The following is a 21,136-nucleotide window of genomic DNA, read 5'->3' as shown; positions in this document are numbered from 1 at the left end:
ATGCTTTTTACACTAATAAAATATCTTCAACGTGTCAAAATAAATATTACCTTGTTATTCTATCATTTACTTTATAATAATGTACATTAAAAAATATCATTTAATATAAAATTTTATTTATATAATGAAAAACATTCTGACTGAAAAATGATAAATAAATTACAATGTTTAATATAAAATAGAGTTTTCATAAATGAATTTATTCAAATTAATTCAAAAAATAATAAATGATGATTTTTTTCAAATTTTATAAGTGTAAGTGATGATTTTTTGAATTTCAAAAGTATCATTAAATTTTTATTATGAGTTAAGAATGTAGATGAAACTTACTTCCCAAAATATATATATATATATATATATATATATATATATATATATATATGTAAACTTTACAAAAAGGAAAAAAGCAGAGACGGTATTCTGCGCTGTTAATGGGCTGAAAATCCAATGGAACCGACGAATACGAATTACCTTAGAAACACCGAAGAGATGGACAGCGAATCAAAACTTCGATACGCCAATCAGTTTCTCTCTTAAACCATACACCACCCTTTCTTTTTTTCCTCTTTTTTTTTTTTTTTTTTTTCTATAATTAATAGCACTATTTTACCTAAATAGAAAAATATAAAAAAACATGGTATTTACCAAATCGGTTGCTACCCCGACAGCGACCTCAACAGCTACCATACATCATCTGACATCTCATTATTGACTGAGGCCCAAATATTCTTTAATTTTTTAAAATCAAATAAGATGGCAAATTTTAAAAAACAAACAAAAATAAAAAAATTTGCTACTTACAAGAAAATTGTTGTCAATAGCATCAGTACCCCTTGACGTCCCCACAAAGATAAATAAATAAATGAAATATCGCCTACCGGCTACCGGTAATACTTGCGACATAAAATTTCTATTATTTGTATATTTATTTTTCAGATTGCTGTGCAACAACGGCGGTTTGGAAAGTCAATATACCAAAATTATAACCAGAGAGAGAGAGAGAGATAGAGAGAGAGTTTCAACGGTTGCAAAAATGCTGTGCCAAAACTAGGAAAGAAAGATACGATTTTCAGTTCGTTTACCAAAAGAAAAATAGTTAAAAGTTGATCAAATTTGTTCGTAAGAAAAATTATACCTTTGCTATAGCTCTCAACCAGATACTGATCCCACTTTACAGATTTGACCGACGAGGCATAGGCAGCGAGAGATAGATGGAGAGGGATGTGAAGAAGCTGAAAGAGGCGGTGGAGGAGGTGGAGGTAGTAGATGCGCACGCCCACAATATTGTGGCCCTGGACTCCACCTTCCCTTTCATCAGTTGCTTCTCTGAAGCCCATGGTGATGCTTTATCCTACGCACCCCATTCCCTCTCCTTCAAGGTACCACTACTATATGTATTCTCAACCACCCATATGACTTGTTTGTTGACTATATAATCATTTTCGATGTTGCGGTTTGAGCAATTATTATTTAGTAAACTATGAAATTATATACTAGAGGCGGAAAAAAGTGACTAGTGTACTGAACTCCAATGCTATTTTTGGAAACAAACGTATAAAACTTTTAGTTATGGTTCTTCCAAGTACTGTTACCGAGGACTTGCTATTATTGTATGGCAGAGAAATTTGAAGGATATTGCTGAACTCTACGGATCTGAAAATTCATTGGTTAAGGTTGAAGAATATCGCAGACTCTCTGGATTGCAGTCTATTAGCTCAACATGTTTCAAAGCTGCAAAAATCTCTGCCATACTCCTTGATGATGGTATAGAGTTTGACAAAAATCATGACATAGAGTGGCATAAAACTTTTGCACCTGTTGTTGGCAGAATCTTGAGAATTGAACGCCTGGCTGAGAAGATTCTAGACGAAGTAAGATGCCTTGGACATATTTTTGTCTTTGACGTAGAAATGCTTTACATTGACCTATCTGATGAGCATCTAATGGTCTGTTTCTCGTAAAATCACTTCCACAGTCATGCTAATGCTATTATACTCTTTCTCTTTGTTTTAGGAGTTGCCTGGTGGATCTTCTTGGACATTGGAAGTGTTCACCAATAAGTTTGTTGGAAATTTGAAGTCATATCCTTTTCATTTGGTTTTTGGACTTGTTATCTGGTCCTTTTATATTGTGCCAAAATAAAAGTTGCCCTGTTTCGTGATTTCCTTAACAACTCTATTACAAGTGCTGACAAAATTTTTGGCTTGAAAAGCATAGCTGCATACCGCAGTGGCCTAGAAATCAATCCAAATGTCTCTATGAAAGATGCCGAGGAAGGTCTTGCTAAAGTTTTACATGGTGAGAAGCAGTGTAACATGTGGATTGTGGGCTTTCTCTGTAATCACCACGTGGTATATATGCTAATGGTTCTTTCTATTTCCAGGTGGAAAACCTGTCCGTATAACAAATAAAAACTTTATTGACTATGTCTTCACATGTAGTCTGGAGATCGCTGTGTTCTTTGACTTGCCAATGCAGATACACACAGGGTACTAAAAATTTATAACTTTTTAAATCTTCAAATGGCTCTGCATTAGATTATGTTCTGGTGTTTTATAAGAAACAACTGAAAAATTGGAATTGAGGTGATTGTTTGGGAATCCTGCCAAGCTATTTTGGTTTTTCTATGAAAATGAAATGAGCGAGGTGAATCCTGCTATTTGGGTTTTTCCAAGTTTTCTTTTTTTATCTTTGTCATTCAAGCACAATGCTTTGTCATTGTTAAATTGTCTAATTTTAAAAAATGGTACATTTTTTATCCATTACTAGTTTCGGAGACAAAGATCTCGATATGCGGCTGGCCAATCCTCTTCATCTCCGAGCTGTTCTTGAGGATGAGAGATTTTCTAAATGCCGTATCGTTCTTTTGCATGCATCTTACCCATATTCAAAAGAAGCGTCATATTTAGCCTCTGTTTATTCCCAGGTGAATCTTCTGATCCAGTAATATATTATCAGATTGTTCTTTGGATGCTGAATTTTCATGTGAAATAAATACTTTCATAACAGGTATACCTGGACTTTGGATTGACTGTTCCTAAGCTCAGTGTCCATGGGATGGTATCTTCAGTCAAAGAACTTTTGGAGCTAGCTCCAATAAAGAAGGTGATAACATACATGTTCTAAGCTTTAAGCAAATCACAGAAAAGCAGTTTGTGAATATGCATAAAGAACTTTTCCACTGATTTACAACATTTTACTAGAAAAGTAATAGCTTGTTGACATCTAGAAGATTATTCGAGGCATGCACATCGATTTTCTTGTTGTTAATGAGCTCAACATAGGCATATTCTTTATTTCATATTTCATTTTCTTGGTCAAAAGTATGCTTCAAAGGGGTCTTCAATGTGGAAAGATGAACTCATACTATGTTCAAGTTATTCAGTTCGTACTCTTAACATTGGTGTTAAATATAAATAAATTTGCAGGTGATGTTCAGCACAGATGGCTATGCGTTTCCTGAAACTTATTACTTAGGTTTGTTAAAATCATTATCAGTTTCTGTTATACATTCTTCATTCATCCTACTTTTGATTGTCTCATTTTTCTACACCTATATTTAAAACATAGCCAAAATAGCCTGTGCAAATTCAACATTATCATTTCAGAAGACCCATTGACATTTCAAGCTGCAATTACAGTTTAGGTATTCTGAAAATATCACGTGTAAAATGATACATTGTCTAGGATCTTGAGGGGAAAAAAAAGAAACACCGTGAAGCAAAATCTGTGAACATGATCATTTCAAGCTACCACTCTTCATGTTTTACAGGTGCAAAAAAAGCACGTGAAGTTATCTATTCTGTCCTAGCTGATGCTTGTGCTGATGGCGATCTCTCTATACACGAAGCTATTGAAGCTGTTAAAGACATATTTTCCCAAAATGCAATTCAGTTCTATAAAATCAAGTTACCTATTGAGCATTTTGGTTCAGAAAAGAGTTTATCTCCTACTTCTGTGAAGCTGAAGACCATTGCTCATGCTGACAACATTGCACTTGTTCGTGTTATCTGGGTGGATGCTTCCGGACAACATAGATGTCGTGTGAGTTACTTCTGTTCTTGTATGCTATGAGATCTTATGGTAACTTATTCAAATTTTGTATTTAGCTGGTGAAGTCCAATATTATATTGTTGTCTTTTAATGTTCTTCATCTTTGTTTCAGGTCATTCCTGCAGCACGGTTTAACAATGTTGTTGTGAACAATGGAGTTGGTTTGACATTTGCATCTATGGGAATGACTTCATTTGCTGATGGCCCTGCTGATGAAACTAATCTGACTGGAGTTGGTGAGATTAGGCTGATACCTGATTTATCGACCAGAAAGAGAATTCCATGGTACAGAAAATAGCTTTTCAGGAGGGGATTATACACATCGTTCTGTGTTTTTATAAAATGCTATTATTGTCCTTGACAGGAATACTCGAGAAGACATGGTTTTGGCTGACATGCATCTTAGACCTGGTGAGGCTTGGGAATATTGCCCAAGAGAGGCCTTACGAAGGGTTTCAACGATTCTGAAAGAAGAATTTAACTTGGTAGGTTGATATGTTTGGTTTATATGTGAGTCTTCAATTCTTAATTTTTCATGGTCTTTGTGAAGGTAATGAATGCCGGATTCGAAAACGAGTTTTTTCTCTTGAAGAGTGTACTAAGGTATGGGTGCTATAGTCTCCTCTAAAGTTCAAAACAATTTTACAGCTCAGATACTCCATAGACATTTTGGTAATTTTAGCATTTTAAACTAACAAGCTTATGCAGGGAGGGGAAAGAAGAATGGGTTCCATTTGACTCAACACCGTACTGCTCTACAGCAGCTTATGATGCGGCTTCCCCTATATTTCAGGAAGTTGTTTCGGTTTTACAATCGTTGACCATTGACTTGGAACAGGTGATTGACTGATTCTGTTGATATTTACACTTGTAGAATGAAATTTTCTATTTAATCAAATAGATAATTTTCTATATGCTCTAATGGTTGAAGCTTTAGCTTTAAGAGTTTACTAACATATACATATTTTAATTAACAAATATATTTTAACTACCATGGCTACTCACGATTATATGGGAAATGTGATAAGCAGATCTACATCTTAAGGGTTCTTATTTAAATTTGATACCGCAGTGAATAGTGAATTAGCAGAACATTTTGTATAGTTTTTTTGGTACATAGAACATTTTGTATAGTTGTTTTCATTATTTGCTATCATAAACCTTTTTTACTAATAATCCATTGAACCCTTGTCACTTCTTTTCCAGAATTTGTTAACTTTTCTTGGCATTTTTCATTTTGCAGTTACATGCAGAATCTGGGAAAGGTCAATATGAGATGGCTTTAGGACACACAGCATGTACGCATGCTGCTGACAACTTGATTTTTAGCCGTGAAGCCATTAAGGCCATTGCAAGGAAACATGGATTATTGGCAACGTTTGTGCCGAAGTATGTATTTGGTTGTCTTATAAATAATAGATACAAATTTGGAGAAGGAGGTAGAACCTTTAACTAGCCCGAAGGATAATTTTTACAGATTTGGGAATTACCTAGAAATATTGGTCCGCGCCTTATGAATAAATGGGGCGAGGAGCTATTTATGTTACATATCTTTTCATATGGTATATGTATATATATATATATATATATATAACATGATATGCTGCAATAAATGACAGAGTGGTCTCTATTTTGTGGCCAGGTATGCATTAGATGACATTGGTTCTGGATCCCATGTGCATATCAGTTTGTGGCGGGATGGAGAAAATGCTTTTATGGGATCATCTGGGCATGGAATTTCGAAAATTGGGGAAGAATTCATGGCGGGTGTTTTGAACCATCTTCCTTCAATCATGGCATTTATAGCACCTGTTCCAAATAGGTTCTCATCTTTCTTAACTTAGATAGTACAAGCAATGCAGTCCTTAGTTAGCCGATATCGATGACTCATATCTTGCTATATAGGTAGGTATACATGAGCATTTTCTCCAATGCTCTGAAATATCTTTGTGTCGAGGATAAGTTCCTTGTCGGACCATCTTGAGCATTGCAATTGAGAGTTGAGACTATCTTCTGTTATGCCAACTGATGTTTAGCTATTCTTGGTGTGTATAGTTATGATCGAATACAACCCAATACATGGAGTGGAGCATACCAATGCTGGGGAAAAGATAACAGAGAAGCTCCTCTGAGAACTGCATGCCCCCCTGGAATTCAACATGGTTCCGTGAGCAACTTCGAAATCAAAACATTTGATGGATGTGCAAACCCACACTTAGGATTGACTGCAATACTTGCAGCTGGTATCGATGGCCTTCGTAGACATCTTAGTCTGCCCGAGCCAGTCGGTAAGATTACATGAGCCTTCATTATCTGAAGTCTGATAAGTTTACCATCTCTAACGTTCAAATTTTTTCGATATATGATATTTGTCTTGCAAATATTTGACTAAGCCGTAATTACAGTTAAGTTGACGTCTAGTGACTACTGTATTATATACGGTCTTTTATTGCTATTTGTTGTATATAATTAAACTTTCTTCGGGATACATGAAACAGATACAAATCCTTCTACCCTCGATGCAAAAAGATTACCAACGTCACTTTCAGAATCTTTAAGAGCTCTTCAAGAAGACAGTGTGTTGACAGATCTAATTGGTGAAAAGCTATTGGTTGCAATAAAAGGAATCCGCAAGGTAAAACTCCTTCAAAACGATTTCTATGTGGTGTCTTAGTCACATGCATAACACTTCCTTGAAACTTTTATGTCTCTCTGAGATAATTTCCTTCAAAAAGATGATGCAAACAAATTCTAATGCTATAAGTGGTTTCCATTTTACAGGCAGAGGTTGACTACTATTCGAAGCACAAGGATGCTTATAAGCAGCTAATATACCGCTATTAAGCTTTCCTTTCTTAATTTTTATTTTTTCTTGATTATTAGTCTTTACAATACCATATTAAAGTTATCTTTATCTGTTTTGTCGGTTTACGAGGCGATAAAGTTTTTCTTTTTTTTTTTTTTTTTGAAAAATAAATACTATGATTAAACGAAACCATCTGAATTTTGGTCATTTTTGTTGTGATTCTCTGTTTGTTGTTTCCTGAAATTTTTGCTGAAGTTGGTTAGAGGTAACAGGCTGTTTAATATTTTACTGGTTCGTGGAATTGAATCACTAACCGTGTATCAAATTTGATTTTGCATAATGCTATTTTTTTTTTGGATGAAAAACAACAATCAGTTGTTTTTGCTCCGCGTAATTTTACTGGCCGTGGAATCGGCCCAGCCAAACGAACCAATGTTGTGGTCTTACTGAGAAACAATAAAAACGGTAGTTGAGCTTTTTAATTTAATAGTATTTTATAAATTAATATTTATTAATTTATGGTATATATATATATATTACTTTGAATTATTGAAAGTAGGGTTTTTGACTTAATAAAAAGAAGCCCCTCTGTTCCTTTTACAATCTGTTTTTTTTTTTCTTTTCTCTTTGAAATGGAATATATATATATATATATATATATATATATATATATATATCTAAGAAATGTGGAAAAATACGTTTAAAAAGATAAATGAAAAACATAATTTATTTTGAAGCATTTAATTTTTTTGAAGCATTTCATCACTTAAAATTGTCCTTACGGAGACCATTTGGATAAGAATGAATTAAAATATCGAGGGACAATACGGATAAGAACCGAATTTTGGAGACCTATTAGTAGAAAAATTCCTATTTTCTAATTTAACTGTGTCAAAAAATATATAATTTTGTTCTGGATATTGTTATCTTAAGGATATAAGGGGGGAAAAATAAAAAAAGCTATATATATGTTTACAGTTTACTTTACCTAATTTCTGGGTATAAATAGGCAGAGAGTAAAAATATCAACCATCATAACAACCCAATCAATTATATCCCTTCAAATCCGACTTAACCGAAACAGCTAATACCAAAAATCTTGTAACCAACCTGCGCGGCAAAAACCAAGTGTATAAATGTGAAAAAAGCATAGCCAACAAAGTCACTTAAAACTTTTTCTTTTTAATAAAAAAAAGTTTCATAAACTTTGATTACGTAAAAAAAAGAGAAATTAAGCGAAAAAACCAATATAGTCATATCAATGTCAATCACAATGCAGAGTGTTTTAGTGTGTTTGATGTTCTTTATTGGTGCACTGCCTCATGTTCATGTCCATGCAGATATTAATTCCGCATATAAAAGGGCTGTTCACCATGCAATGGGGAGATATAAAAGAAATTCAGTTCCCCACAAGAACCATCGTCCAAAGTTCCATGCTGGTCCCTGGAAGAATGCTCATGCCACCTTCTATGATGGCGGCTCTGGAACATTTGGTACAAACTTAGGCTACGTTTTGTGTAGTTTCAAAAATAAAAAACTAGAAATATATGTATATTATATATACGCGCATATGATATATAATATGAAACATTCAAATAATATTTTTATTTTTTTTTATTTTTTATTGTTTTTTGAGCGTAGGGGGAGCTTGTGGTTATGACGATGTGGTGAAGGAAGGGTATGGCCTTCAGACAGTGGCGTTGAGCCAAGCTTTGTTCAACAATGGACAATCTTGCGGTGCATGTTTCGAAATAAAATGTGTGGACGACCCTCAATGGTGCAAGCCTGGCCAGCCATCTCTCCTGGTTACGGCTACCAACAATTGCCCTCCAAATTACAATCTACCAGCTGACAATGGAGGGTGGTGCAATCCACCACGCGAGCATTTCGATATAGCCAGGCCTGTTTTCCTCCAAATTGCTGAATACAAAGGTGGCATTGTTCCAGTCATGTACCGCAGGTTCGATTTTCTTCTTTCTCATCCTCTTATTTTTTTATTTTTTTGGCTCTTAATATTGATCCATTTGGCATTATTAATATGAAAATTTTTTGAATCATTAATGGTTGGTGATGCGGGTTTGTTTTGCAGGATTCCATGCCAGAAGAAGGGAGGAATTCGATTCACCATAAGCGGGAATCCATATTTCAATGAGGTATTGGTATGGAATGTGGGTGGAGCTGGAGACGTTACGAGCTTGCAAGTGAAGGGCAGTGACAAGCTCAAATGGACTGCTATGAGGCGGTTGTGGGGTCAGAAGTGGGTCACTGATGCCATGATGGTCGGTGAATCTCTCACTTTCCGAGTAAGAGCAAGCGACGGGAGATTTTCAACTTCATGGCATGTTGCCCCCAAGAACTGGCAATTCGGCCAAACCTTCGAAGGCAAGAATTTCAAACAGTAGACCCGCCACTAATTAGGTAGTTTTCTTGTACAGTGTTGCGTGTTGACTGCCAATAATGTTGTCCCGCTGTAACTTGAAAAGCATTAATGTAGGAGCGTTTTATTTTTAAAAAGATCTTCATTGTCTATTAAATTAAGCTTCCGTGTGAAGTGTTAAAAAGATCTACTCCCCCTCGTATCTTTTTCTGGTTCAGGGGGATCACGTCAAGAAAAAACTAAGCAACAAAAAAATATGCTCAGAACCTTGGCATTAGCCAGTATATAGAGTTAATAAAATCAAGCGAATGCTTATATAAATAAAGTTACAAAACTGGAATAATCCCGCCCAAGGCACTTAGATGATGGGACATTTTCAGATGCCTCCATCAAATCAGCAGCCACTTGTACATCCTTCTCATAGGGGAGTAGGTGATCCCTTAAAAGGCAACAAGCTCGAATCCATACCTTGTATCAGACACTTCCATTTCTACACTTTCAGTGGTATGAGTCATGACCAAGTGTTCCCAGCGATCCAATCTCATCCAAATGAACAAGCTTTGTTGTATTTCATTTTGAAAACTATTCTTTCACACATTTTAATGCATGTATATCACTTATCACTTGATTTTTTGTTCTTTTTCTTTCTTCGCTTTTCTTCTTTTGTCTCTGATCTTGCTTCTAGACGTTTTGAATGCTGTGCTCGGATTTCCAGTAACTTAGATTTTGCATCTTTGAATAGTGCATCCGATCTCGAAGCCATCAGTTGCTGAAATATCAAAAAGAAATTAGGACAGGAAACACATACATAATCAGGAGATCTAAGAAATTTCGATGAGAACCTTGAGATGATCCATCACTGCAAGGTTGAAACCTAGAGTATCTTTGCATTCCTGTCACAAATTCAACACTCATTGTCAATGGAGAATCTACAGTTTCTTAAAGAAAATACATTTCTTATCACAGAAAATAAGACCTAACAGATATTTATGTAAACTATAAGCAAGATAGGATTTTGATTAACAAAATAACAATGGATTGTAGAAAGGGCTAAAAATTTATATATATTTGATGTGCTACTTAAATGATATATATCTAATCTATAACTCAAAGCACTGGTTGAGCCCTAAACGATCTTTCATTGGACTTGACGGACAATTTATATGCCAAACTTGATTTGTCAGGTGTGGGTATGTTATAAGGGCAGAGCATTTCTTTCAAGATGCATATCATATTTTATTGACCTCATGCACATCTATGTGATAAGGTGGACTTTTACAATTACCTTAGTTCTTGGATAAAGCTTCTCTTTAAGAATAGTCAACACAGGTCTTGCAGCTGGGGTACTAATCAACTGATTGTAATGAGTCTGCAATAGCACCGTAGCAATTCTGCATACAAGTTCAACCTGCCAATACAAAATTAAATTAAAATTGCAAAATCTATCATGGTTTAAAATAAAAAATCCCCTCCATGCCCCCTTTTTTTCTGAAAAAATGTATACCTATATGATAAAGCATATATGCTACTTGAAAAACTAATTTGTTTAAATAAGAAAATAAAAAATAAAAATATGCTACACATGCTTCTCTACCCGCTAAGGCCTCCAATACCTTATCTGGATTCAAAATCCAATCCTTCAAATAAGATAGAAGCTTCAAAGCATCTGAAAAAGGTAAAGCCTGCATAAAAAAACACAAGCAATTAGATTTCCAAAGTTGATAATCTAAACTGATCCAAGATCAAGCATAAAAGTATAGCAACCTACAGGCTGGAGAGAAGAGTTTCAGTGGTTAAAGAAATATCAGGAAAAAAACTTAAATTTTATCATAAAGAGTGGTTAAAGAAATATCAGGAAAAAACTTTAAATTTTATCATAAAGGTCTAGAGCACCATCAGTCTAATACAGGAACAAAACATAAAGACAATATATAAAGCTCTAAAGGAAAATTTTAGTCTTTAACATGAAAGCGGTGACAAGAAGAAGATGCATTCCTGTGAAAAAGGTTTAATGCACAACCCTTAATGTTTAAATAAATAAAAAATAGTCAGCTCAGAGGTCTAAATAAAAGTTTCTACCATGACAGCTGGTCCTGTCAAAATATCTTTATATGTGAAGACTAAAAATTCAACCAGCAGTTATATGTATGCACTCTGCAAGCGTACCAGTAGAGTCTGTTCCAGGTCATTTGTCTGAACATTTGAAAGGGCACGAAGAATGTAGTCAGATGGAGAAAGCCCATTCATAATAATATTTGGTTGAAATTCTGCACGCTTTCCCCTGTTTTTCTCCTCCTGAAATTTTAGATGGAAAAAATTTTTGTTTATACAAACCCATGTTATATAGGTAACTAAATGATCATCACATAGGTAACTAAATGATCATCACTTTATTTCCGCGACTAAAGCTTTACCCCCTTCTAATTTTCCAGTGAAATCAGGGACTGGATCATATAATCGCTAACCCCAAACATACCTCATGTTCAGCAATACGAGCCAGTTCTGCTTCAGCTATGTCTAGTGCGTCAATAATTGAATCAGAAGCTGAAAGGGTTTCTTTGGATTTTTTTCCTGCCAAGGCCACAGCTCCCTCCTCCGGGATTTCTTCCTTAGGCATATATTTATTGTCAAAGTCAAGGTCAGACTCGAACATCTCTTCCAACCTTTTTTCTTTCTCTTCCTGCAAAGCAAAACGAAGGACATGTTACCTGAATAATTGGTACTTCATGAAGAAATAATTAAACTTTTGGACCCGCTGGCTGCAGAAATAAGAATCATTTACCTCAATAAAAAATGTCTCTTCAGTACGATCCCAGCGACGTATGGAATAGTCATTAGATCCACTAACAAGGAAATCACCACGGTTACTGATTGCAAGACACAAAACATCTGCATGGTGTCCCTCAAGAGTTAAAAGCAATTCAAATTTGTCAGCATCCCAGTATTTCACTATGCCATCTCTCCCAGCGCTAAACACGAAATGAGTATTTCTCACAAACTGCACTGCCTCAACACTGCATGATGGAAACAGGTTGTCAGAATTGTTCTTAATCACCACTCCAAATACCGGCATATCATAGTTTCACGTTCATTTATTTAAAAAAAAAAAAAAGAAAGCACCTTTTAGTATGAGCAAAAAGGGACTTATGACAGTCACCAAAATCTAAACCCCAAATCTTCAAGTCTTTATCTGCTGAGCCAGTCACCATCAAATCTCCATCAGATGAAATATCCATGCATAGCACAGGCAGCTTGTGACCGTATAAAGAAACGAAAAATTTGAGTGTATCCATATAGAAAACCTGAAGGAAAATGCATGAACATATTAAAAAAATTAACAAGCAGTGTGTAGTATTGGTGCTCATTCCAAATCAACATGCAAAGTCCCAGTAATAGTAGATAATATTTCAATAACACATGTTACATGGATAAAGTAAGTGTATCCAGTGCAAGTGCATATTGAGATATCCTTTCCCAAGATACAGTAACATTACCAAAGCATAAAATTCTCCAGGTTGGGTGTTATACAGACATTTGTGAGTTGAGATTAATTAATGAGAATTTAGAGACTTGATCAAGATTCCCAAACAAGAAACCCATAAGTGAAATTAAGGAAGAAAAAAAAACAAATAAGAACAAGTCAATCCGACCTTCACTGTGAAATCCAAAAGGGCAACAGCTACATATTTAGCATCGGGGCTAACAGCAACCACAGTAACGTCACCATTCATCTTCATAGTCCTTACATTTGACACCACTAGGCGCTTAGAGTCCTGCAATCAAATAGTTTTAGCATTATTATTGATCTAACAAGATTGCAGCTCAGAGACTGACTATTGATCATAACAGTAAAGAGGAAAAAGGTATAAAGAACACACTTGACCAGATTTTTGTTTAAGTTCATACTCCCAGAACTTAACATCCTGATCAGCACTTCCCGTGACAAAACCATTTCCATTAGGAAGAGCTGTTATCGATTGAACAGAGGCACCATGAGCTTCCATCACTTCAATGCAAGTGCTACTTCCAATATCAATTATTTCCAGTTTTCCATCTTTAGTTCCAACTATTGCATACTTGTTCTGAGGAAAGATCAAACCACACAATCCCCATCCGGAATCAATAGTTCGTAGGCAAGAACCAGTACTTGGATTCCAAAACTTTACAGAATTGTGACTAGTTGACATCAACAAGGTACTGTCGGAGCTAAGTGTAACACTTCTGACAACAGAACGGTGTCCCTGAAGCTCTAAAGCAAGTAATTTTGGGGTCGCATTGTCTTCAATGGAATAAAATTCCAGTAAATTATTATTCAAAGACAAAGCTACTGTAGCCAGCGAATTCTTTGGAGTGATTGGAGAGAAGGAAACTGAACATATCTTTTTACTAGCTCGAACAGTTTGAATTAGCGTGAAAACGTCAGGAACTGTAACCACAGGGACATTTCCTTCTCCAGGGCCATTATTTGCTTCTCCATTTTCTATCAACTCAGATGCTTCCTCCTTAGCTTTCGTCTCCTTCTTAGATTTCTTCTCCTTCCGATGAACTCTACGTTTTGCCTTACGCTTTGATTCAGCCTCATCCAACACATGGTATATTTCCACTGTTTTGCCAGCCACCTGACAAGCCAGCAAATTTCCAGACTTGTTGAATCTCACCGTAGCAACCCTATGCTTGCTTTGCCTCTGAAGTTCACCAAAATGCTTCAAAACAGTCCATTTATTTTCAGGGGCATTATCACCATCATTCACAATTTCATTTCCTTTCATACTATCTGCGGATTGCCCCTCCACCATTTCATGCTTAATATTATAAAACCGAAGCTCCAGGTCTGCAGAACCAGTTACCAGAAACCTTTCCTCTAGGTCGACATCTATGGACCAAATTTCAGTATGATGCCCACCTACTATTTGCATGCAATGCTGAGTTTCAGTATCCCACACCCTCAAAAACTTGTCTTTTGAGGAACTAACGAGCTTCTTCCCAGAATCCAAGAAGACAACATCGGTAACCTGAAGTATAACCAAACCAAAAGAACACCCAAAAATACCAAAAAAATCAAAACTTCGAACAAAGTCATACGAAAAAAGATTCCCGAAGTCTAAAGCTCAGTAAATCCCCAAAATTACAAAATCTAGTAGAAAACTATATGCAACATGAACCTGATCCCGATGCCCTCGGAGACGAAAAAGGCCGGTCTCACCAACGACATCCCATAAAATGATGTCATTATCTTTGCTTCCAGAGGCAAGCATAGACCCAAGCTTGTTGTAACGAAGGGCAGTGACAGCACCTGAATGCCCATTGAACGTGGCCTCGCAAGTTCCTCTTTCGGCATCCCAAATTCTTATACTGCCATCCGAATATCCACTAGCTACCTGGCAAACAAAAACAAAAAAACAAAATTTCTCACTGTGCCTTAAAACCAAACGCACTGTGAGCAAATTGAGAGAGGAGAAAGAGAAATCGTGATGTTACCAGAGATGAAAGGGAGGTGGCGATGGAGTTGACGGCAGGAGAGGCACCGTGCGATGCCGGAGACGGGGTCAGCGTTTTGGTGCATACGCCTTGTCGTACATGCCAGACGCCCACTTTTTCAAGTGCCGGCGCCAACAGGTGCTTCCCCGAGCTGTCGTACGTAATATTTGAATCGACGGAGACGATCACACCGAAAGCCGCCGCCGGTTCGTACCGCAGGTAGGACTTCACCATGGCTTCTCTTCTCTGCTGCTGGTGGCCGTATGTGCCTCCGACTTTGCTACCGCACTGGGTTTAACGTTTTAAGGGTTTTAGAAACCAATGTGGGATTTTAGGCCTGTTTATCGTACGGTCTTTACCCCAAAAAAACAAAATAATAATAGTAATAATAATAGTAATAATAATAATAATAATAATTTGAAACTTTTCAAAATTTATATGGTCCTCAGGACCAAGAGTACTGGATTTGTAGCCCAAAAACCAATTTCTAAGGCCCATCAATTGGACAGAACGATACGTAATTGGACAAGGGCTAAAATCCCAACTGCAAGATTGTTTGGACTATATTGACGAAAACCCCAATAGTTATATGAACCAAAACCTGGATGTTATTACAACAAGTTCTAAAGAAGCCCAATTGACTATTTATTTAAGTTATGTTTTGTTTTATTTTTCTCTTGTTGTTTTATTTTTTTTTTGAAGAAATTACCTCTTTTTGTTTTATTTTGATGTTATATTTTTCTCAAAGTTTCACGGTTTGATACATTATTTTGTCATTCAATAGATCTATTAAATCCTCCTTGCATTATTAACTCCACCAAATCCACCTCTTGTAATTACACTTTTATTCTTAATTCTTTTAATGCAATTTGGTAATTTAACTAATAAAACTAATTATCTAATTAACATGGTCGATAAACATTGTTAGAGAAAAATATAAATGAAATGAAAATCCATCTCCTATAAGCTTAAGTTTTTGAGATCAGTGGTATTTCAATTTGGTATCAGAACCAGAAATTCAAAAGATCTTGAGTTAAAAAACTCAACAACTCCATCCAAAATAAAAATAAAAAAATGTAAAAATCTAGAAAAATCCAAAAAAAACAGACCTACATTTAGGATCAGTGGTATTTCAACTAGCATATATCACATGTTATATGATGATTTTCTTTTTTTATTGTAAGGTAGAAAATTTGAAAAAATAAACAGTAGGTTTAGCAATGAACTGTCCCATGAAGATTCTCTAACTTAATTATTTGCTTCATCTATATTGTCTACGTATCTTACCTATAGGATTTTCGGACCCTCTTTCTAAAAGTATCGAAGCTTAATTTAATAATCGTGATGGAAGCTTGTTCATCCACTTATAAAGAAGTCCATGTTAACGACCCATTTCATTGAGATCAGTTCTTATCAAACATATATAGATTATAATTTCAGAATTGAGCTACATCTATTAAATATTTGGAACGTCTTATCATTCCGCATAGTTGAATTATATACTATGTGTGGATATATATATATATTAATAATATAAAATATACACATATATAGCCGGATCGCTTTTTCCCCACCTAAAGGGGCTTATCTCCCACCTGAAGTTGCCACATGACAGAACCCAAATAAAGAAGATCTAGTGTTTTAAGAGGTCAACATAGATAGCAAGTTTAAAATTTTGCGTAAATTAAAGTATGTTATCCATGCACGTTTAGCAATTCTCTATGTAAAGGATAATCTTACTTTAGATGAGTGCAATTTTCCCACTAGCTACTCTTTGTAAAAGATGTTATAGTCACGAGGCACAGGGGAATAAATAAATAGCAGATGAGTGTGGACCCAACCTATATATACATGTATAGATATACACCAAGTTCGTTCCAACATATATAGATTCTTAGCAAAACGGAAAAGCATTCACTCTTTGGCACATATTATTAATTTATTTATATATATAGAGCAAATAGCTTTTACCGATCGCTTTCAAAATTGTCTATAAAAATTAACCAATTTGTAATTTAAGAAAAAATTAAACTAATCAAATAATGGCAAGTATTCAATTTCTATGCTCATAGATTTGCTCATTCCCATCATCCAATATATTTTCATTCCATTATTTTAATTTTTTTCAGTTTTAAGAACATAAACACCTTTTTAAAAAAAAAAAAAATCAATATGAATTTAAGGGGAGATTATATAGGAAGCATGTAGAACTCCAGTACGTAGTCTAATCTTGTATGTGTTTATTATAATAATTTGATGGTTAATTTATACTAAGCGGATTTTAAAATTAATCTTTTTTTTTTTATTGAATAGTTTTTTTTTTTTTTTTTTGGCTAGTGTGGCTGTTGCCCCCAGGCACCCCAACCCACCCCATAGACTCGAACCTGGCGCTCACAGGCCAAGGTTATGGATCTCTGCCACTGGAGCTCCACTGCGAGTCTTTAGTTGATGGATTTTAAATTAATCTAGTGAGACAAGACACATGCATTGTGTATGCACATGCATATGATTTCGAGGTTGAAGATTGAATAAATACAGAATATTGCTCCTTGATCAATATCCATATATATAATCATTTCTTTCTGGGTTGGTGACAACTGTAAAGACTTATTGAAGCGCGCATATATGGGTCTGTCAGGTGCAGCTCCATAACTACAGGGTTCCATCTCTTTTTTCACTCCAGTCTCTAGCACTTTTGAAATTTACGAATATTATGGTATTCATCATTAATTTGTTTGAATGCAGTGGGGACCATGCACTTCTTAAACTTGACTTAATTAAACCATTAAGCAATCTGTCAATTTGTTTTTATATTTTATTTATACATTGACATTATTTATTTTTTCGATGGTTAAAATCCTTACATATTCAAATAAAATTTTGGTTAATAAACTGATAATGGAAGTGTAAAGACTATATGAGACAGCAGTGGAGATTTTATCATGGGTTCCAATAGTGGATGTGGCTATCTATTTCAGACATAGATTTGTTAGCACTAATCATAAATCTTCACAATCCAATCCAACAAGATCCTCTACTATGCCACGCAGCCTCTCCTTTTTCCCAGTGCAGCTACCACTTGCCCTTTCTATCTGTATGTTCCCTAACAAGTTTAAATAAACCATACTACTTTCCATGAACTTTTTTTTCTTTTTATTTAAAAAAGAATAATACTATTTGTTGGAAAAATAAAATAAAAGGCAAAAATGTATTTTATTAGCATTATATTATTAAATATATATAGTACTACTTGTACGTTAGCATGCACTGCATGTATAAGAAAGGCATAATTAAATTAATGCCATCGTGAACATAGTGCATTCAATTTTGCCCTGCCTGATTGAGCATATAATAGATGCAGCCACATTATATATTAGGTATCCACGTTTACCTTTGTATGGTAATAGGCAATTTTTTAATGCTGAAAAATTGTCAATAACTTATAATCCATGTAAAAAAAAATCAATTTTTTGGCATTGAAAGATTGTCCACATTCATTATATAGTAGTCGTACAAACACACTATAATAAAAATTGATATATAAAGAGAGAATAGATATGAAAGCATTTGATATCCTTTCTATTTGTATTTATTTGGTTAGGCTTAATTTAAGTCTAACTTCTCTACTGAGTAAGAAAATGACAGATCTGTTTGCTATCTTTATATGTAGCTAACGATCAGGTCCTTTCTCCATCAGAATTTTGATAATATATAATTTTTTAAAAAAATAAAAAAAAACCTACTCGTCCTTTTTGGTTAAATATGCAAGCATAAATCAGTTTATAGGAGAATACTTGTAACCTTGTTTGCAAAAATTACTTGTGTATAGGGCCTTAAACAGTATATATCTTGACAGAGAAAGCTATCTTGAAAAAAATAGACGTTAAATAAATATCCAACTCAGAGTGATGAGAAAACCATCCAGAGTGAAAGATTGATTAATTGGTTCGGTAATAATTCCTAGGGGTAATGAACGCGAAATTAAGTAAATTACTAGTAAAGAAAACGACCATCGTACGGAGTGTATTATTTTTTCAGAGAGCGAATGTATATCACGCTTTACCTACGTGTGATATCAAGAATGGCTGTCCAATAACTGAGAAACTTTGTCTTCAAGAAAATAAAAACAACAACAAAGATATCGACGGGCATCAAAATCATATTATATATTCAGAAGGTGGGCTTCAGGTTCAACAGGCATATACGTATACATGATGTATGCAGAGAGACAAAGACAGAAAGGCACAAGAGATGGATGGTTTAGATGAAAATAAATAATCAAAATATGAATAAAAAGTAATATGAGTCGGCGATGGAAATGGTCGGTTGCGGCCGGTACAAGACAACTAGATCAGCATCACACATTGAATTGAAATTAGAAGTTGGAAAATTTGAAATGAATTTGTCAGTCGGACTATAACTTTCTAACTTTTTTTTCTTTCCTTTTTTTTTTTTTTTTTTTTTTTTGTCTCGGCCTATCTCTTTCACTTTTATCGAAATCATAATTCATCACAAATCATATATATGAATAACAAGTTCAGGATCTTTACGAAAGTGGGTATAAGTGGAAAGTAAGCTTTGGTATATAGCTCAGTTGTCTTAGACAGTGGCTACCTACATGAAGATCTAATCTCATATTCCAATGTGATGGTCCAAAATTGCTTCTATAAAGTGGTAGCATCGAAACGTGACATTATGGAATTGGATGCTGTAACATGGACTAAATACCAAAAAGAAAAGCCTTAGAATAATATCATTAAATTATAAGAGCTAGATGGCATCTAATTTCGAGTGCAAAAGCTCTTACATTGGTTGTCATTTTTAAGCTCTCTGTCAGACCGGTATATATATTAGAAATTCTTGATGTTCATGGGAATCAGGATCATGATCGTCATCATGATTGTGATCATTCCCGTTTGATATGTGTATGATCTAGAATGTATATTATATATAATATGTCTTATCTTTTTACATTATATATAATACCTCTTACCTTTTTATCACTCTTACAACGCAATTAATAATAATTAAATTCTTACCGAACAGTCTTTGTATACATAATTCTTATGTGCGGGGTCTCTTTTTGTTTTGTTCTTTCTAATTTCTTGCTAATATGAGATTTGACAGGGTAGATGGCAGATTAATTTATATTATTATTATTAGATATCTCTTAATTATAAACTTCCTTCCCTCGTATCTAATCACGTGTGTTCCAATCATGACGTTACTATTTATTTAAATGGGTTCCAGTGAATTTTTGTCTTTCTACATGATTAAAAATAGGAAAATAAATAAATACAAGTTTGCCACCATTATCAATTAATGTTAATTGACCGTACTAGCATTATGGTTAGGATGGTAATATCTATAATATATAACATACGTTTGCTTTGCTTGGAGTCATAATAAGCAATTTGATCTTTCTTTATTTTATTTTATTTTTGAATAAATGTATATTTAGAAGGGATCTAGATTTTTTTGTCATATATATATATATATATATATATATTATTTCTATTCTTATCTAAAATAAGATATAATTCCATCGGATATAAATGAAAGTAGAAAAATAGGGACATATAATGATTCCCATATATTTTAGAAATAGAAGTTCAATCAATTCATAGCAACCACAAAAAAAAAAAAAAAAAAAAAAAAGCAAAAAGCAAAAAACAAAAAATACAAGTCGAGTCTATCAAATTCTAGATCTGATCTTAGAAAGAAAAAATAATCTTAATTTTGAACCATACATACATAGGAAATATTAATGCTTGGAGGGCACGGGAATTAGCTAGCTATGTTGATAATTATAATTAATTAAAGACCTTTATAAATATACCAACAGACCATATAAAATGTTTTTGCACTGTTTGATCGTCGGCTGCAGGCACTAAAGCTAAACACATCACGTGCAAGAGACATATGATCGAATCCTTTATTTTTCTTTTTCCTTTTTGTACTAGGTACTTCAAATATTAATTCTTTTTCTTTTTTATCAAACAACCAGCTCCTGTTCACTACTTTAGAATATGTCCCAACGATTATAATCCAAGCATTCACCAATATAAACCACTCATATATATATATATACATATATGGTAATGATGTATGCAAGTGTAACTAATCTTTTATACATATAATTTCCCTCATCTAACTTTTTATGCCTTGTTTTTGTGGTGAATATATAACTTTTTATGCTAAATACAACTGTTTGTCCACTCCATGAATGTTTCACCACTCAGCCGGCGGCTGATTAAGAAGAGTTATATATATATAGATATATATAAAGAGTTATATATATATATAGATATATATAAAGAGTTATATATATATATATATAGTGAAGAACAAAATAATAATAGTATCCATAAAAAATACGTGTAGTTTATTTATTATAATTACAATAACGTTAATTAAACTTA

The 21,136-nt window shown here is 34.3% G+C and overlaps 3 protein-coding genes across 3 annotated transcripts; 2 read left to right on the top strand and 1 right to left on the bottom strand.

Moving 5' to 3' along the window:
- Positions 1-946: 946 nt before the first annotated feature.
- On the top strand, positions 947-7,182 carry LOC107431982 (protein fluG). Its single transcript, XM_060812536.1, has 18 exons — positions 947-1,379; positions 1,620-1,871; positions 2,014-2,082; positions 2,184-2,298; positions 2,384-2,489; positions 2,770-2,926; positions 3,010-3,105; positions 3,429-3,477; positions 3,773-4,044; positions 4,166-4,338; positions 4,418-4,538; positions 4,604-4,656; positions 4,762-4,891; positions 5,297-5,442; positions 5,696-5,875; positions 6,109-6,341; positions 6,552-6,688; positions 6,835-7,182. Exons 1-18 carry the CDS (start codon positions 1,212-1,214, stop codon positions 6,895-6,897), a joined length of 2,520 nt encoding a protein of 839 aa, XP_060668519.1. The 5' UTR covers positions 947-1,211; the 3' UTR covers positions 6,898-7,182.
- A 794-nt stretch (positions 7,183-7,976) lies between these two features.
- Positions 7,977-9,561, top strand: LOC107431981 (expansin-A9). The gene is made up of 3 exons (XM_048465415.2): positions 7,977-8,352; positions 8,501-8,819; positions 8,949-9,561. The coding sequence occupies exons 1-3, from the start codon at positions 8,121-8,123 to the stop codon at positions 9,259-9,261; spliced, it is 864 nt and encodes a 287-aa protein (XP_048321372.2). The 5' UTR covers positions 7,977-8,120; the 3' UTR covers positions 9,262-9,561.
- Positions 9,477-15,058, bottom strand: LOC107432062 (uncharacterized). Its single transcript, XM_016043119.4, has 12 exons — positions 14,715-15,058; positions 14,399-14,614; positions 13,115-14,248; positions 12,887-13,009; positions 12,357-12,538; positions 12,019-12,250; positions 11,713-11,916; positions 11,403-11,531; positions 10,850-10,918; positions 10,522-10,644; positions 10,079-10,129; positions 9,477-10,005 (listed from the first exon to the last, which is right to left on the bottom strand). The coding sequence occupies exons 1-12, from the start codon at positions 14,946-14,948 to the stop codon at positions 9,850-9,852; spliced, it is 2,853 nt and encodes a 950-aa protein (XP_015898605.3). The 5' UTR covers positions 14,949-15,058; the 3' UTR covers positions 9,477-9,849.
- Positions 15,059-21,136: the final 6,078 nt, after the last annotated feature.

This window comes from Ziziphus jujuba, chromosome 11, assembly GCF_031755915.1.
Source record: "Ziziphus jujuba cultivar Dongzao chromosome 11, ASM3175591v1".
Classification (NCBI taxonomy): Eukaryota; Viridiplantae; Streptophyta; class Magnoliopsida; order Rosales; family Rhamnaceae; genus Ziziphus; species Ziziphus jujuba.
Note: the sequence above shows the minus strand (reverse complement) of the source record. Positions and strands in the feature narration are given on the sequence as shown.

What these genes read in the sequence shown, in the direction of transcription:
- LOC107431982 (XM_060812536.1), top strand. Translation starts at nt 1,212, where the DNA reads ATGGAGAGGGATGTGAAGAAGCTGAAAGAGGCGGTGGAGGAGGTGGAG. An exon ending in AGCTAGCTCCAATAAAGAAG is followed by an intron (nt 3,106 to 3,428) that starts GTGATAACATAC and finishes ATAAATTTGCAG; the next exon opens with GTGATGTTCAGCACAGATGG. An exon ending in TGAAAGAAGAATTTAACTTG is followed by an intron (nt 4,539 to 4,603) that starts GTAGGTTGATAT and finishes GTCTTTGTGAAG; the next exon opens with GTAATGAATGCCGGATTCGA.
- LOC107431981 (XM_048465415.2), top strand. Translation starts at nt 8,121, where the DNA reads ATGTCAATCACAATGCAGAGTGTTTTAGTGTGTTTGATGTTCTTTATT. An exon ending in TGGCGGCTCTGGAACATTTG is followed by an intron (nt 8,353 to 8,500) that starts GTACAAACTTAG and finishes TTTTGAGCGTAG; the next exon opens with GGGGAGCTTGTGGTTATGAC. An exon ending in GTTCCAGTCATGTACCGCAG is followed by an intron (nt 8,820 to 8,948) that starts GTTCGATTTTCT and finishes TTTGTTTTGCAG; the next exon opens with GATTCCATGCCAGAAGAAGG.
- LOC107432062 (XM_016043119.4), bottom strand. Translation starts at nt 14,948, where the DNA reads ATGGTGAAGTCCTACCTGCGGTACGAACCGGCGGCGGCTTTCGGTGTG. An exon ending in AAGAGACATTTTTTATTGAG is followed by an intron (nt 11,917 to 12,018) that starts GTAAATGATTCT and finishes TTTGCTTTGCAG; the next exon opens with GAAGAGAAAGAAAAAAGGTT. An exon ending in CAGTGATGGATCATCTCAAG is followed by an intron (nt 10,006 to 10,078) that starts GTTCTCATCGAA and finishes TTGATATTTCAG; the next exon opens with CAACTGATGGCTTCGAGATC.